The following is a 13885-nucleotide window of genomic DNA, read 5'->3' as shown; positions in this document are numbered from 1 at the left end:
ATACCCCTCCATATATACACCTCCATATATACACCTCCATATATACACCTCCATATACACCTCCATATACCCCTCCATATACACCTCCATATACACCTCCATATATACACCCCTCCATGTATACACCTCCATATATACACCTCCATATATACACCTTCATATATACACCTCCGTGTAAACACCTCCATATACCCCTCCATATACCCCTCCATATACACCTCCATATACACCTCCATATTTACACCTCCACATACACCCCTCCATATACACCTCCATATACACACCTCCATATACACCTCCATATATACACCTCCATATACACCTCCATATACACCTCCATATATACACCTCCACATACACCCCTCCATATACAGGAAGGTGTTATTACTACCCTATATTCAACAAGGTATATTCAAATTCAACTGTTTAATCATCAAGGGTACAAGGATGAGTATCCTGAGAGATTATTGTCTTTGGTCACCATCCTTGCTTGTTTGCACTGTGGAAATGTCGTGAAAAAGAGAGATTCTGTGGGTTGATAAAGCCCTGAGACATGTCTGTAGACCCTACAGCCTACTTGCCCGGCATGGTGTCCTAATGCCTACAACCTACTTGCCCGGTATGGTGTCCTAATGCCCACAGCCTACTTGCCCTGTAAGGTGACCAAATGTCTACAGCCTTGTCTCAGGGGAAGGTTGATCGACTGTCTGAGACTCACCTGCCACAGAGATGATGAAGGAAGCATCCATGGCATCTATACCCAGGTTCCTGGCCCGGGCAGACAAGTGGAAGTAGGGGATGAAGTAAGCCAGCTGGCTGAATACCACGGACCAAGTGTAGATGCAGAAGAAGGGGTTCTTCAACAGGGAGAAGTCTAGGACTCTGTTATTTTTCACAGCCGGTGGGATGTGATCATCCACAGTGGTAGAACCATTAGGTGAGAAGAACCCAAACACAGCGGAACCGTTTAGGCTAATGGTACCGTTCTGTTCCATGAGGCTGGGGCTGTCTATGGTGGCTGTGGGAGGGGATGCCTCCTGAACGTGCCTGTTCACGCTGTTTTGTACCAGCTTGGTCAGTTCAGGGTTTGGTGGAGGTGGGGGGATGTAGTTGCTCTGACCCAACCCATGTGTGGAGACCTTCTCTGAGGTCTCAGTGTCCCAATGCAGGGGTTGTGGAGTGGAAGGAGAAGAGTCTGATTTGGTGATGCCATTGGTTAACATTGTGGATCTGTTAAAGCAGCATCCATTCTGAGGGCGGTCCTTCTCCTTCTCTGGATCTATCAGAAGGCTTTTTTGGATAGATGAAGATGAGGATGAGGAAGGGGGTGGTGCAGGCTTAATGTAGATGGGTCTTAGCAGCATCCCAGAGGCCACCAGGTTTAACATCAGGCCTCCTAGGATCAGCAGAGCTCCTATGGGAGGAGCATAGGGGTGTTACGGGGTCATTCTAGACGAGCATTATGATATTCCCATAATAATTAAATAATTTCCACATCCCAATAACAGATGTGTGTGTGTATATCTGTGTGTGTGTCAGTACCTTGCCAGGCATACTGATCCAGCAGCAGCTGAGTGAAAGGGGCGAGGGCGAAGGTCAAGCCCATCCCAGACCGCCCGATGGAGTATGCCGTCGCTAACCTCTTACGGAAATATGTTGCCGTGACAACAGAGGTGGCTTGGTACAGGAGTGCAAAACCCAGGCCTGAGAGGGGTTACATGACATACAGTATATAGACAGCAGTATGTTGACACCCCTTCAAATGAGTGGAGGAGGAGTATAAAACTGAGCACACAGCCATGCAATCTCCATAGACAAATATTGGCAGTAGAATGGCCGGTACTGAAGAGCTCAGTGACTTGGGCACTGTCATAGTTTCCAACAAGTCAGATTGTCAAATTTCTGCCCTGCTAGAGCTTCCCCAGTCAACTGTAAGTGCTGTAAGTGCTGTTATTGTGAAGTGGAAACGTCGAGGAGCTCAGCCACAAAGTGGTAGGCCACACAAGCTCATAGAACTGGAATGACAAGTCCTGTAGCGAGTAAAAATCGTCGGTCCTCAGTTGCAACACACTACAGAGTTCCAAACTGCCTCTGGAAGCAATGTCAGCACAAGAACTGTTCGTCGGGAGCTTCCTGAAATGGGTTTCCTTGGCCGAGCAGCTGCGCACAAGCCTAAGATCACCATGCCAAGCGTTGGCTGCATTGGTGTAAAGCTCAACGCCATCGGACTCTGGAGCAGTGGAAACGCATTCTCTGGAGTCACAATTCACACTTCAAATCAAATTTTATTGGTCACATACACATGGTTAGCAGATGTTAGTGCGAGTGTAGCGAAATGCTTGTGCTTCTAGTTCTGACCATGCAGTAATATCTAACAAGTGATCTAACAATTTCACAACTACCTTTTACACACAAGTGTAAAGGAATGAATATGTACATATAAATAAATGGATGAGCAATGGCCGAATGGCAAAGGCAAGATGCAGTAGATGGTATAGAGTACAGTATATACATATGAGATGAGTAATGTAGGGTATGTAAACATGATATAAAGTGGCATTGTTTAAAGTGACTAGTGATACATTTATTACATCCAAGATTTGAGTCAGTATGTTGGCAGCAGCCACTCAACTTCACCATCTGGCAGTCCGACGGACAAATCTGGGTTTGGCGGATGCCAGCAGAACACTACCTGCTTGAATGCATAGTCCAAACTGTAAAGTTTGGTGGAGGAGGAATAATGGTTTGGGGCTGTTTTTCATGGTCTGGGCTAGGACCCTTAGTTCCAGTGCAGGGAAATCTTAACGCTACAGCATACAATTACATGCTAGATGATTCTGTGCTTCCAACTTTGTGGCAACAGTTTGGGGAAGGCCCTTTCCTGTTTCAGCATTACAATGCCACTGTGCTCAAAGTGAGGTCCATATAGAAATGATTAGTCGAGATCGGTGTGGAAGAACTTGACTGGTCTGCACAGAGCCTTGACCTCAACCTCATCAAATACCTTTGGGATGAATTGGAACACCGACTATGAGCCAGGCCTAATCACCCCCAACATCAGTGCCCGACCTCACTAATGCTCTTGTGGCTGAATGGAATCAAGTCCCCGCAGCAATGTTCCAACATCTAGTGGAAAGCCTTCCCAGAAGAGTGCAGGCTGTTATTGCAGCAAAGGAGGGACCAACTCCGTATTAATGCTGATGATTTTGGAATTAGATGTTTTATACTTTTGGTCATACAGTGTATTTATGATAATGTATTTTATGATCATCACAGATTCAGACACAGATTCCTATTTTTTTTCATTAAAAACGTGATTTGTCACCAAATACCAAAATAAAAATGCAAGACAGAAAAAAATACACTGTATGACAGTTCAAGTATATCAGATACCTAAAGACAAGTACTTTCAAGTATTTTACACATATATTGGACTCCAGCCTAGTCTGCTCTGTAGCTCTTTTAACCTCTTTTAACCTCTGATAACTTACCCACAATCAGCCCCATGCTGATGTATAGGAATACCACACTGGTGGCAAAGACACTCATGAGGAAGCCAACACTGACCAGCACAGCCCCAGCTATAGAGGTCACTCTGTTCCCCAGCTTCGCACACGATACAGCGGCCAGGGGACCTAACACAGGAACAAACAGAAAAACATGAAAATGTATCCCATAATTCATCCATTCACAAAGCTCTTAGTAGGACAGACAGGTGTCAGATGTTGTCAGTGATGCAACACAAGAGCCAGACCCCCCAGACCCCAGACCCAGAGGGACGAGTGATGTGGTCAGACTTTGGTTTTATGTGAACTCTGACCTCACACACACACTGCACACATTAATTGAATTAACACGCGCACACACACAGATACAGTACAGTGGGGGCTGCTGAGGGGAGGACGGCTCATAATAACGTCTGGAATGGAGTAAATGGAATGGCATCAAACACCTGGACACCATGCGTTTGATGTATTTGATACCGTTCCAATCATTCCTCTCCAGCCGTTATCACGAGCCCGTCCTCCCCAATTCAAATCAAATCAAATCAAATCAAATTTTATTTGTCACATACACATGGTTAGCAGATGTTAATGCGAGTGTAGCGAAATGCTTGTGCTTCTAGTTCCGACAATGCAGTAATAACAAGTAATCTAACTAACAATTCCAAAACTACTGTCTTGTACACAGTGTAAGGGGATAAAGAATATGTACATAAGGATATATGAATGAGTGATGGTACAGAGCAGCATAGGCAAGATACAGTAGATGGTATCGGGTACAGTATGTACAAATGAGATGAGTATGTAAACAAAGTGGCATAGTATAGTATAAAGTGGCTAGTGATACATGTATTACATAAGGATACCGTCGATGATATAGAGTACAGTATATACGTATGCGTATGAGATGAATAATGTAGGGTAAGTAACATTTATATAAGGTAGCATTGTTTAAAGTGGCTAGTGATATATTTACATCATTTCCCATCAATTCCCATTATTAAAGTGGCTGGAGTTGAGTCAGTGTCAGTGTGTTGGCAGCAGCCACTCAGTGTTAGTGGTGGCTGTTTAACAGTCTGATGGCCTTGAGATAGAAGCTGTTTTTCAGTCTCTCGGTCCCAGCTTTGATGCACCTGTACTGACCTCGCCTTCTGGATGATAGCGGGGTGAACAGGCAGTGGCTCGGGTGGTTGATGTCCTTGATGATCTTTATGGCCTTCCTGTGACATCGGGTGGTGTAGGTGTCCTGGAGGGCAGGTAGTTTGCCCCCGGTGATGCGTTGTGCAGACCTCACTACCCTCTGGAGAGCCTTACGGTTGAGGGCGGTGCAGTTGCCATACCAGGCGGTGATACAGCCCGCCAGGATGCTCTCGATTGTGCATCTGTAGAAGTTTGTGAGTGCTTTTGGTGACAAGCCGAATTTCTTCAGCCTCCTGAGGTTGAAGAGGCGCTGCTGCGCCTTCTTCACGATGCTGTCTGTGTGAGTGGACCAATTCAGTTTGTCTGTGATGTGTATGCCGAGGAACTTAAAACTTGCTACCCTCTCCACTACTGTTCCATCGATGTGGATAGGGGGGTGTTCCCTCTGCTGTTTCCTGAAGTCCACAATCATCTCCTTAGTTTTGTTGACGTTGAGTGTGAGGTTGTTTTCCTGACACCACACTCCGAGGGCCCTCACCTCCTCCCTGTAGGCCGTCTCATCGTTGTTGGTAATCAAGCCTACCACTGTTGTGTCGTCCGCAAACTTGATGATTGAGTTGGAGGCGTGCGTGGCCACGCAGTCGTGGGTGAACAGGGAGTACAGGAGAGGGCTCAGAACGCAACCTTGTGGGGCCCCAGTGTTGAGGATCAGCGGGGAGGAGATGTTGTTGCCTACCCTCACCACCTGGGGGCGGCCCGTCAGGAAGTCCAGTACCCAGTTGCACAGGGCGGGGTCGAGACCCAGGGTCTCGAGCTTGATGACGAGCTTGGAGGGTACTATGGTGTTGAATGCCGAGCTGTAGTCGATGAACAGCATTCTCACATAGGTATTCCTCTTGTCCAGATGGGTTAGGGCAGTGTGCAGTGTGGTTGAGATTGCATCGTCTGTGGACCTATTTGGGCGGTAAGCAAATTGGAGTGGGTCTAGGGTGTCAGGTAGGGTGGAGGTGATATGGTCCTTGACTAGTCTCTCAAAGCACTTCATGATGACGGATGTGAGTGCTACGGGGCGGTAGTCATTTAGCTCAGTTACCTTAGCTTTCTTGGGAACAGGAACAATGGTGGCCCTCTTGAAGCATGTGGGAACAGCAGACTGGTATAGGGATTGATTGAATATGTCCGTAAACACACCGGCCAGCTGGTCTGCGCATGCTCTGAGGGCGCGGCTGGGGATGCCATCTGGGCCTGCAGCCTTGCGAGGGTTAACACGTTTAAATGTCTTACTCACCTCGGCTGCAGTGAAGGAGAGACCGCATGTTTTCGTTGCAGGCCGTGTCAGTGGCACTGTATTGTCCTCAAAGCGGGCAAAAAAGTTATTTAGTCTGCCTGGGAGCAAGACATCCTGGTCCGTGACTGGGCTGGGTTTCTTCCTGTAGTCCGTGATTGACTGTAGACCCTGCCACATGCCTCTTGTGTCTGAGCCGTTGAATTGAGATTCTACTTTGTCTCTGTACTGGCGCTTAGCTTGTTTGATAGCCTTGCGGAGGGAATAGCTGCACTGTTTGTATTCGGTCATGTTACCAGACACCTTGCCCTGATTAAAAGCAGTGGTTCGCGCTTTCAGTTTCACACGAATGCTGCCATCAATCCACGGTTTCTGGTTAGGGAATGTTTTAATCGTTGCTATGGGAACGACATCTTCAACGCACGTTCTAATGAACTCGCACACCGAATCAGCGTATTCGTCAATGTTGTTATCTGACGCAATACGAAACATCTCCCAGTCCACGTGATGGAAGCAGTCTTGGAGTGTGGAGTCAGCTTGGTCGGACCAGCGTTGGACAGACCTCAGCGTGGGAGCCTCTTGTTTTAGTTTCTGTCTGTAGGCAGGGATCAACAAAATGGAGTCGTGGTCAGCTTTTCCGAAAGGGGGGCGGGGCAGGGCCTTATATGCGTCGCGGAAGTTAGAGTAACAATGGTCCAAGGTCTTTCCTCCCCTGGTTGCGCAATCGATATGCTGATAAAATTTGGGGAGTCTTGTTTTCAGATTAGCCTTGTTAAAATCCCCAGCTACAATGAATGCAGCCTCCGGATAAATTGTTTCCAGTTTGCAGAGAGTTAAATAAAGTTCGTTCAGAGCCATCGATGTGTCTGCTTGGGGGGGGATATATACGGCTGTGATTATAATCGAAGAGAATTCTCTTGGTAGATAATGCGGTCTACATTTGATTGTGAGGAATTCTAAATCAGGTGAACAGAAGGATTTGAGTTCCTGTATGTTTCTTTCATCGCACCATGTCACGTTAGTCATAAGGCATACGCCCCCGCCCCTCTTTTTACCAGAAAGATGTTTTTTCCTGTCTGCGCGATGCGTGGAGAAACCTGTTGGCTGCACCGCTTCGGATTGCGTCTCTCCAGTAAGCCACGTTTCCGTGAAGCAAAGAACGTTACAGTCTCTGATGTCCCTCTGGAATGCTACCCTTGCTCGGATTTCATCAACCTTGTTGTCAAGAGACTGGACATTGGCAAGAAGAATGCTAGGGAGTGGTGCGCGCTGTGCCCGTCTCCGGAGTCTGACCAGAAGACCGCCTCGTTTCCCTCTCTTTCGGAGTCGTTTTTTTGGGTCGCTGCATAGGATCCACTCCGTTGTCCTGTTTGTAAGGCAGAACACATCCGCGTCGCGAAAAACATATTCTTGGTCGTACTGATGGTGAGTTGATGCTGATCTTATATTCAGTAGTTCTTCTCGACTGTATGTAATGAAACCTAAGATGACCTGGGGTACTAATGTAAGAAATAACACGTAAAAAAACAAAAAACTGCATAGTTTCCTAGGAACGCGAAGCGAGGCGGCCATCTCTGTCGGCGCCGGAAGTGGTGACACCAACCTCCTGTGATACAGTAGTAGTCTGAGTGTTTTCATGTCATGTGAACTCTGACCTCCAGAGAGCCGCAGGCTAGACATGATCGAGCCGATCCAGCTGATACTCTCTGCCGACCCTCCGAACTCATCCTGGAATGTCACAAAGAAGATCCCAAACGTCTTCAGGGTCCCCATCACCAGCACATTCACCTGGAGTCAGAGACAGAAAGAGGGAGGCAGGTAGGCAGACTTGTACACACACACACACATGATCTGCCACACTACAAAATGCAGGGTTGGGGGGGTCAGGGTTCGGGTCAATTCCCTTTCTATTGCAGTCAATTCAGGAAGTACACTGAAATTCCAAATTGGAATTCGGTTTACTTTTACGAATCGACTGGAATCTAAATTAAATTGACCCTAACTCTGCATAATTTAATAACATATGAACAATTATATATATTTTTTAATCTAGAAACATGTCCAATAGATAAACATTGGTGAACCTCCAAACACTCAAAGATGAGGAAAGAAGAAACTGATACCAGGAAGCAGTGAAGTACGACCATCCAGCCCCAGCCACCATCTGGGGAATCCTCATAATGAATCTCCTTCTCTTTCTTCTCCTCTTTCTTCATACAGGCATTCAGGGCGTTATTTCTGTTGAACAGGCTGAGCTTGGCAGCCTTGGGCTCGCTGCAAACATACCACAACAATGCAACACTTTTCAAAGTAAACAATAGCTATGGAACACTTTCAAAGTAAACAATAGCTATGGAACACTTTCAAAGTAAACAATAGCTATGGAACACTTTCAAAGTAAACAATAGCTATGGAACACTTTCAAAGTAAACAATAGCTATGGAACACTTTTCAAAGTAAACAATAGCGATGGAACACTTTCAAAGTAAACAATAGCTATGGAACACTTTCAAAGTAAACAATAGCTATGGAACACTTTCAAAGTAAACAATAGCTATGGAACACTTTCAAAGTAAACAATAGCTATGGAACACTTTTCAAAGTAAACAATAGCTATGGAACACTTTTCAAAGTAAACAATAGCTATGGAACACTTTTCAAAGTAAACAATAGCTATGGAACACTTTTCAAAGTAAACAATAGCTATGGAACACTTTCTAAACAATAGCTATGGAACAAAAGTAAACAATAGCTATGGAACACTTTCAAAGTAAACAATAGCTATGGAACACTTTCAAAGTAAACAATAGCTATGGAACACTTTTCAAAGTAAACAATAGCTATGGAACACTTTTCAAAGTAAACAATAGCTATGGAACACTTTTCAAAGTAAACAATAGCTATGGAACACTTTCAAAGTAAACAATAGCTATGAGAAAACACTTACAAAGTAAACAATAGCTATGGAACACTTTTTAAAGTAAACAATAGCTATGGAACACTTTCAAAGTAAACAATAGCTATGGAACACTTTCAAAGTAAACTGTTACAATGTAATGCTTAACAAAAACCCCATAATGGAACACTTTCAAAGGACTGTAAACCACCACATCTATGGGCTTAGTTACTCAGCCACAGCGCATTCTGATAATAATCCTAATCATGAGCCATACAGTAAATCTCAGCTAAACGCTTGATGAGAACGTAAGAAAAATGTTCGGTATAGAATTATATAATCTACTGTATACTGTACTGGTGTATATTGTACATGAAAAGCTGTGGTCAGAAAAGTACTTTATTTATTTTATGAAATAAGTCATACTTCAAATGTACTGTATGTAATCCATACAAAAACCTCAAAGTAGTGGCTCATTTGATCTAATTTGACCTCTACTGACAAAGCTTTAGTTGTACAGTAGCTACCAGAGACACTGCAGTGTCGTCATAGGTTAAAGAATAGGTTTAAAGTAATCAACCGTGGCTACTATTTCATTTTTTCCCCCCACTCCGGTTGGTAATAGTGATGGATAAGGACAGGTTACTAACTCCTATTGGTTAGTGCAGACAGAGTCCCTGGGCAGATTATTTCAGGGTTTTTAACATTAAGGCCTGTGACGATACCAGTACCATATTATTTTTTTTTCCATGCCAAAAATGGAAAAACACGAAGCAGACCAAACTCTTTGGTCCTTTTAAAAAAAAACTTCTGTATGCAACATATTGTGTTCTATAACCTGGAAAATAAATGCAGGTGACTCTGGATGACATCATAATGTCATAATGTCTGGATGACATCATAATGATGTTTGTTTGCCAACAATAGGGATGTTTCTTTAAGAAGTTAAGTCCTCTTCGTGTTTTATTTCTTTGCTAAGATACTAACGAGTATCGCGATACTGGTATCGTCCCGGCCCTAGTTAACAAGGTTAAAACTTTAGTGTTTTAGGTGTGTTGACAACACGTGTCTGAAGTACAGTAGATCTCCTTGGTCCGACTGTCTGTGGGTAAATTTGAAGATTTCACACTCGGACCTCTGGAATGGTCTAAATTAAAATGTGTAAACTCCTCCCACCCAGGGAACTCGGCCTGTATGTCGCAGCACACGTTAATATTTCAACACGCACCATCTATAGAGTCCCTTGAGTAAAAGCGCTGTCAGCAACACTATACTTGTCCCAGGATATTGTGCATTTCCTATAGACACTGGCCAAGTGCAATGCTACTGACAGCGCTTTACTCAAGGGACTCTATAGATAGAGAGTTAAGGATACTGAGAGGTTGGGACTTCTTCTTAGAGACTGTAAATTATCATTTATCACCCATCTAGCTACACATGATTTTGTGTGTGTGTCATGGATCACCAGCAAGGACAAGGTCCCAGCTTTGTGAACATGAGTCTCTGTGTGTGTGTGTGTGTGTGTGTGTGTGTGTGTGTGTGTGTGTGTGTGTGTGTGTGTGTGTGTGTGTGTGTGTGTGTGTGTGTGTGTGTGTGTGTGTGTGTGTGTGTGTGTGTGTGTGTGTAAAACCCCAGCTTTGCTAACATGAATCCGTAGCCTTGTGTCGTGAGGTTCTCCCTGGAATTAGGAGTGGTTGAGGAGATTGACTTGTTCATGACTCTTTAAATCTGTCTAAGCCAGCTGTGGGGTGATAATGACTGCCAGCCAACTGTGTGGTGATAATGACTAGCTGTGCGTCTCAAATGGAGCCCTATTCCCTTTAGACCAGTGTACTATAAAGAGAATAGGCTGACATTGGGACAAACGCCCAAGCCGGGACTTGGTCGCTCCATAAACCAGACAAAAACAGTTTAACATGCGAACAAACTTGACCTGAAACCAGTACCTTCCAACTACTTTGCAGACGCTGCATTGTTGGACATCCGATCGCTACAGATTGTAGGATCTTAATTTGATCACCCTGTTTCATGGGAGCTTACCTGAGGTTTAAAAAGGCTTCTGAACTATGACATTTTACCTATGAAATTTCAGACTTGATTTTCCCGTACGAAGAACATATCAACCCCTACAAAAATGTTGCTTAATTAAATTATAATCCACATTTTCTGTTGCTGCATGATAATTTTCTTGCTGTAGCAACCTGGCTCAAATTCAGATCCTACATATGTATATCATATGATGTGGTTAGCTGTTATGTCAGTCTGCAATGTAGGATAGCCTGGCCAATGGTTGGTTGTGTTGGTGAAGCTCTGTAGATTAATCACAAAAGCATTCCAAGAAACACCACATTTCCAAGATTCCTTCCAGCCCAACCCAGCTGCTAACAACTTCCTTCCTCAGGAACATATATCCCAGTTAGACAACAAGTCCCCAATAGCACCTAGCAGTTTGCACTTGTATTTTCTCACTAAATCAAATAAAATGTTATTGGTCACATACACATGGTTAGCAGATGTTAATGCAAGTGTATCAAAATGCTTGTGCTTTGAGTTCCGACAATGCAGTAATATCTAACAAATAATCGAATAAATTCACAACTACCTTATACACACAAATGTAAAGGGATGAATAAGAATATATATATAAATATATGGATGAGCGATGGCCGTGCGGCATAGGCAAAGATGCAGTAGAAGGTATAGAGTACAGTATATACATATCGAATAAATTCAGTGCGTAGCACTAGCACTGACTGCTGCTTTATTAAGGAAAACATTTACTTACTATGACCAGTGACAGGGTAGCCTAGTGGTTAGTGCGTTGGACTAATAACGTTGGACTAGTAACCGGAAGGTTGTAAGTTCAAACCCCCGAGCTGACACGCTACCAATCTGTCGTTCTGCCCCTGAACAGGCAGTTAACCCACTGTTCCTAGGCCGTCATTGAAAATAAAAATTTGTTCTTAACTGACTAGTTAAATAAAATAATTAACTGTAGGTTGATAAGAGTGTCTGCTAAATGACTCAGATGTAATGTGCAATCAACAGCCATATACTGAGTCAAGTGAAATACATACTGTAAGGCAGAGGTCAAAGTATCTGGGCTACAGAGATTCAACTATTCAAATCAGCACACAGGGCAAAAAAGTCAGCCACCAATTGTGCACTTAAAAAGATGAGCTAGGCCTCTAATTTTCATCAACTATGACAGACAAAATGAGAAAAAAATCCAGAAAATGACATTTTCATTTTTAATGAATTTATTTGCAAATTATGGTGTAAAATAATTTGGATGTTGATTCAGCAGGGTTCTGTTAAATGCAGAAGACACATTTAAATATATATATATATATATATATATATAAACATGCCTTATTTACACAAGTATTCAGACCCTTTTGCTATGAGACTCGAAATTGATCTCAGGTGCATCCTGTTTCCATTGATCATCCTTGAGATGTTTCTACAACTTGATTGGACATGATTTGGAAAGGCACCCACCTGTCCATATAAGGTCCCACAGTTGACAGTGCATGTCAGCAAAAAAACTAAGTCATGAGGTCGAAGGAATTGTCCGTAGAGCTTCGAGACAGGATTGTGCCGAGGCACAGGTCTGGGGAAGGGGGCGACAAGTGGCCTGGCGGGTAGGAGTGTTGGGCCAGTAACCGAAAGGTTGCTGGAACAAATCCCAGAGCTGACGAGGTAAAAATCTGTCATTCTGCCCCTGAGCAAGGCAGCTAACCCACTGTTCCCTGGTCGCTGTGGATGTTGATTAAGGCAGCCCTCCACACCTCTCTGATTCAGCAGGGTTGGGTTAAATGCAGAAGACACATTTCAGTTGAATGCATTCAGCTGTACAACTGACTAGATATCCCCTTTCGCTTCTTAAATTAAAGAAGTTTGAAACTACCAAGACTGTTCCTAGAACTGGCCGCCCCGCTAAACTGAGCAATCGGGAGAGAAGGGCCTTGGTCAGGGAGGTGACCAAGAACCCGATGGTCCCTCTGATAGAGTGCAGCAGAGATGGTTGTCCTTCTGGAAGGTTCTCCCATCTCCACAACCATCTCTGCAACACAGTGTGTGCCTTTACTGAGTAAAGGGTACTTCAATAAATGTCATATTTCCTTATTTTTATAAATGTACAATAACCTGTTTTTGCTTTGTCATTATGGGGTATTGTGTGTATATTGATGAGGAAAAAAACAATTGAATACATTTTAGAATAATGCCGTAACGTAACAAAATGTGGAAAAAGTCAAGGGGTTTGAATACTTTCCGAATGCACTGTATACAAAATACTAGGCTCCTGTATCGTTGCCTATTTTTTTCCCCCCATTAATGTGGCATTATAGGAGGACTGAATAGTTTTAAGGAGCGTATCTTTGGTAATCGGACGAGGGGTGCTCTTTGAAAATGGGGATGGATAACCTACTTGAACAAGCAAAATGAAGTATGCAGGTGAATTGTGAATCATGAAAAGGCATGAAGGCAAAAAAAACTCAAAGCACTTTCAGTAGACCATTTAAAACCCCTTTATTCATCGGCTACTTGCCTATTTTTGATGTTTTTGAAATACAACATCCACTTCCATGGGCCCTGTGTGTCACTGCTGGATTGGCTGCACTTCCGCTCTCAACTGTGTTACCGTTAAAACCTGCTTTTTGTGAGTCTTAAAATTGTCACTTTTTGTTTATAATAACGACAAACCTCAAATATTACCGCCCCTCCCATCTCAGTACAAGCGAGCTGATGTAAATGAACAAAACTATCCAGGGTGTGTCAGTTTTTACATGACGGAACTGAAAACTAATGTACGTTTGACACTAGCGCCTGAGCACCAGCTGAAAATAGAACCCTTTAGTGAGAGAGAGAGAGAGAGAGAAACAGAGAAAAAAGAGAGAGAGAGAGAGAGAGAGAGAGGGAGAGAAACAGAGGAGAAAGATAGAGAAAAAGAGAGCGCAAACAGGTCGATCAAGCTGATCAGAACATGACGCTGGTTGAGCACGGGCGTTTCCTGTTTTAGTTTCTGTCTATAGGCTGGGAGCAACAAAATGGAGTCAT

The 13885-nt window shown here is 43.8% G+C and overlaps 1 protein-coding gene across 1 annotated transcript; it reads right to left on the bottom strand.

Annotated features, from left to right (window-relative positions):
- Positions 1-671: 671 nt before the first annotated feature.
- LOC139400127 (monocarboxylate transporter 5-like) lies at positions 672-8197 on the bottom strand. The gene is made up of 5 exons (XM_071145154.1): positions 8052-8197; positions 7584-7716; positions 3492-3635; positions 1543-1704; positions 672-1414 (listed from the first exon to the last, which is right to left on the bottom strand). The coding sequence occupies exons 1-5, from the start codon at positions 8142-8144 to the stop codon at positions 672-674; spliced, it is 1275 nt and encodes a 424-aa protein (XP_071001255.1). The 5' UTR covers positions 8145-8197.
- Positions 8198-13885: the final 5688 nt, after the last annotated feature.

Source organism: Oncorhynchus clarkii, unplaced genomic scaffold, assembly GCF_045791955.1.
Source record: "Oncorhynchus clarkii lewisi isolate Uvic-CL-2024 unplaced genomic scaffold, UVic_Ocla_1.0 unplaced_contig_5767_pilon_pilon, whole genome shotgun sequence".
Classification (NCBI taxonomy): domain Eukaryota; kingdom Metazoa; phylum Chordata; class Actinopteri; order Salmoniformes; family Salmonidae; genus Oncorhynchus; species Oncorhynchus clarkii.
The sequence above is the reverse complement of the archived record's forward strand: the minus strand, read 5'-3'. Positions and strand labels throughout refer to the sequence as shown.

Bases quoted from the DNA above. Each gene is read 5' to 3' on its own strand.
- LOC139400127 (XM_071145154.1), bottom strand. From the start codon at position 8,144: ATGAAGAAAGAGGAGAAGAAAGAGAAGGAGATTCATTATGAGGATTCC. The intron at 7,717-8,051 runs GTATCAGTTTCT...CTCTGACTCCAG, and splicing joins TCGTACTTCACTGCTTCCTG to GTGAATGTGCTGGTGATGGG. The intron at 3,636-7,583 runs GTCAGAGTTCAC...TTCCTGTGTTAG, and splicing joins TAGCCTGCGGCTCTCTGGAG to GTCCCCTGGCCGCTGTATCG.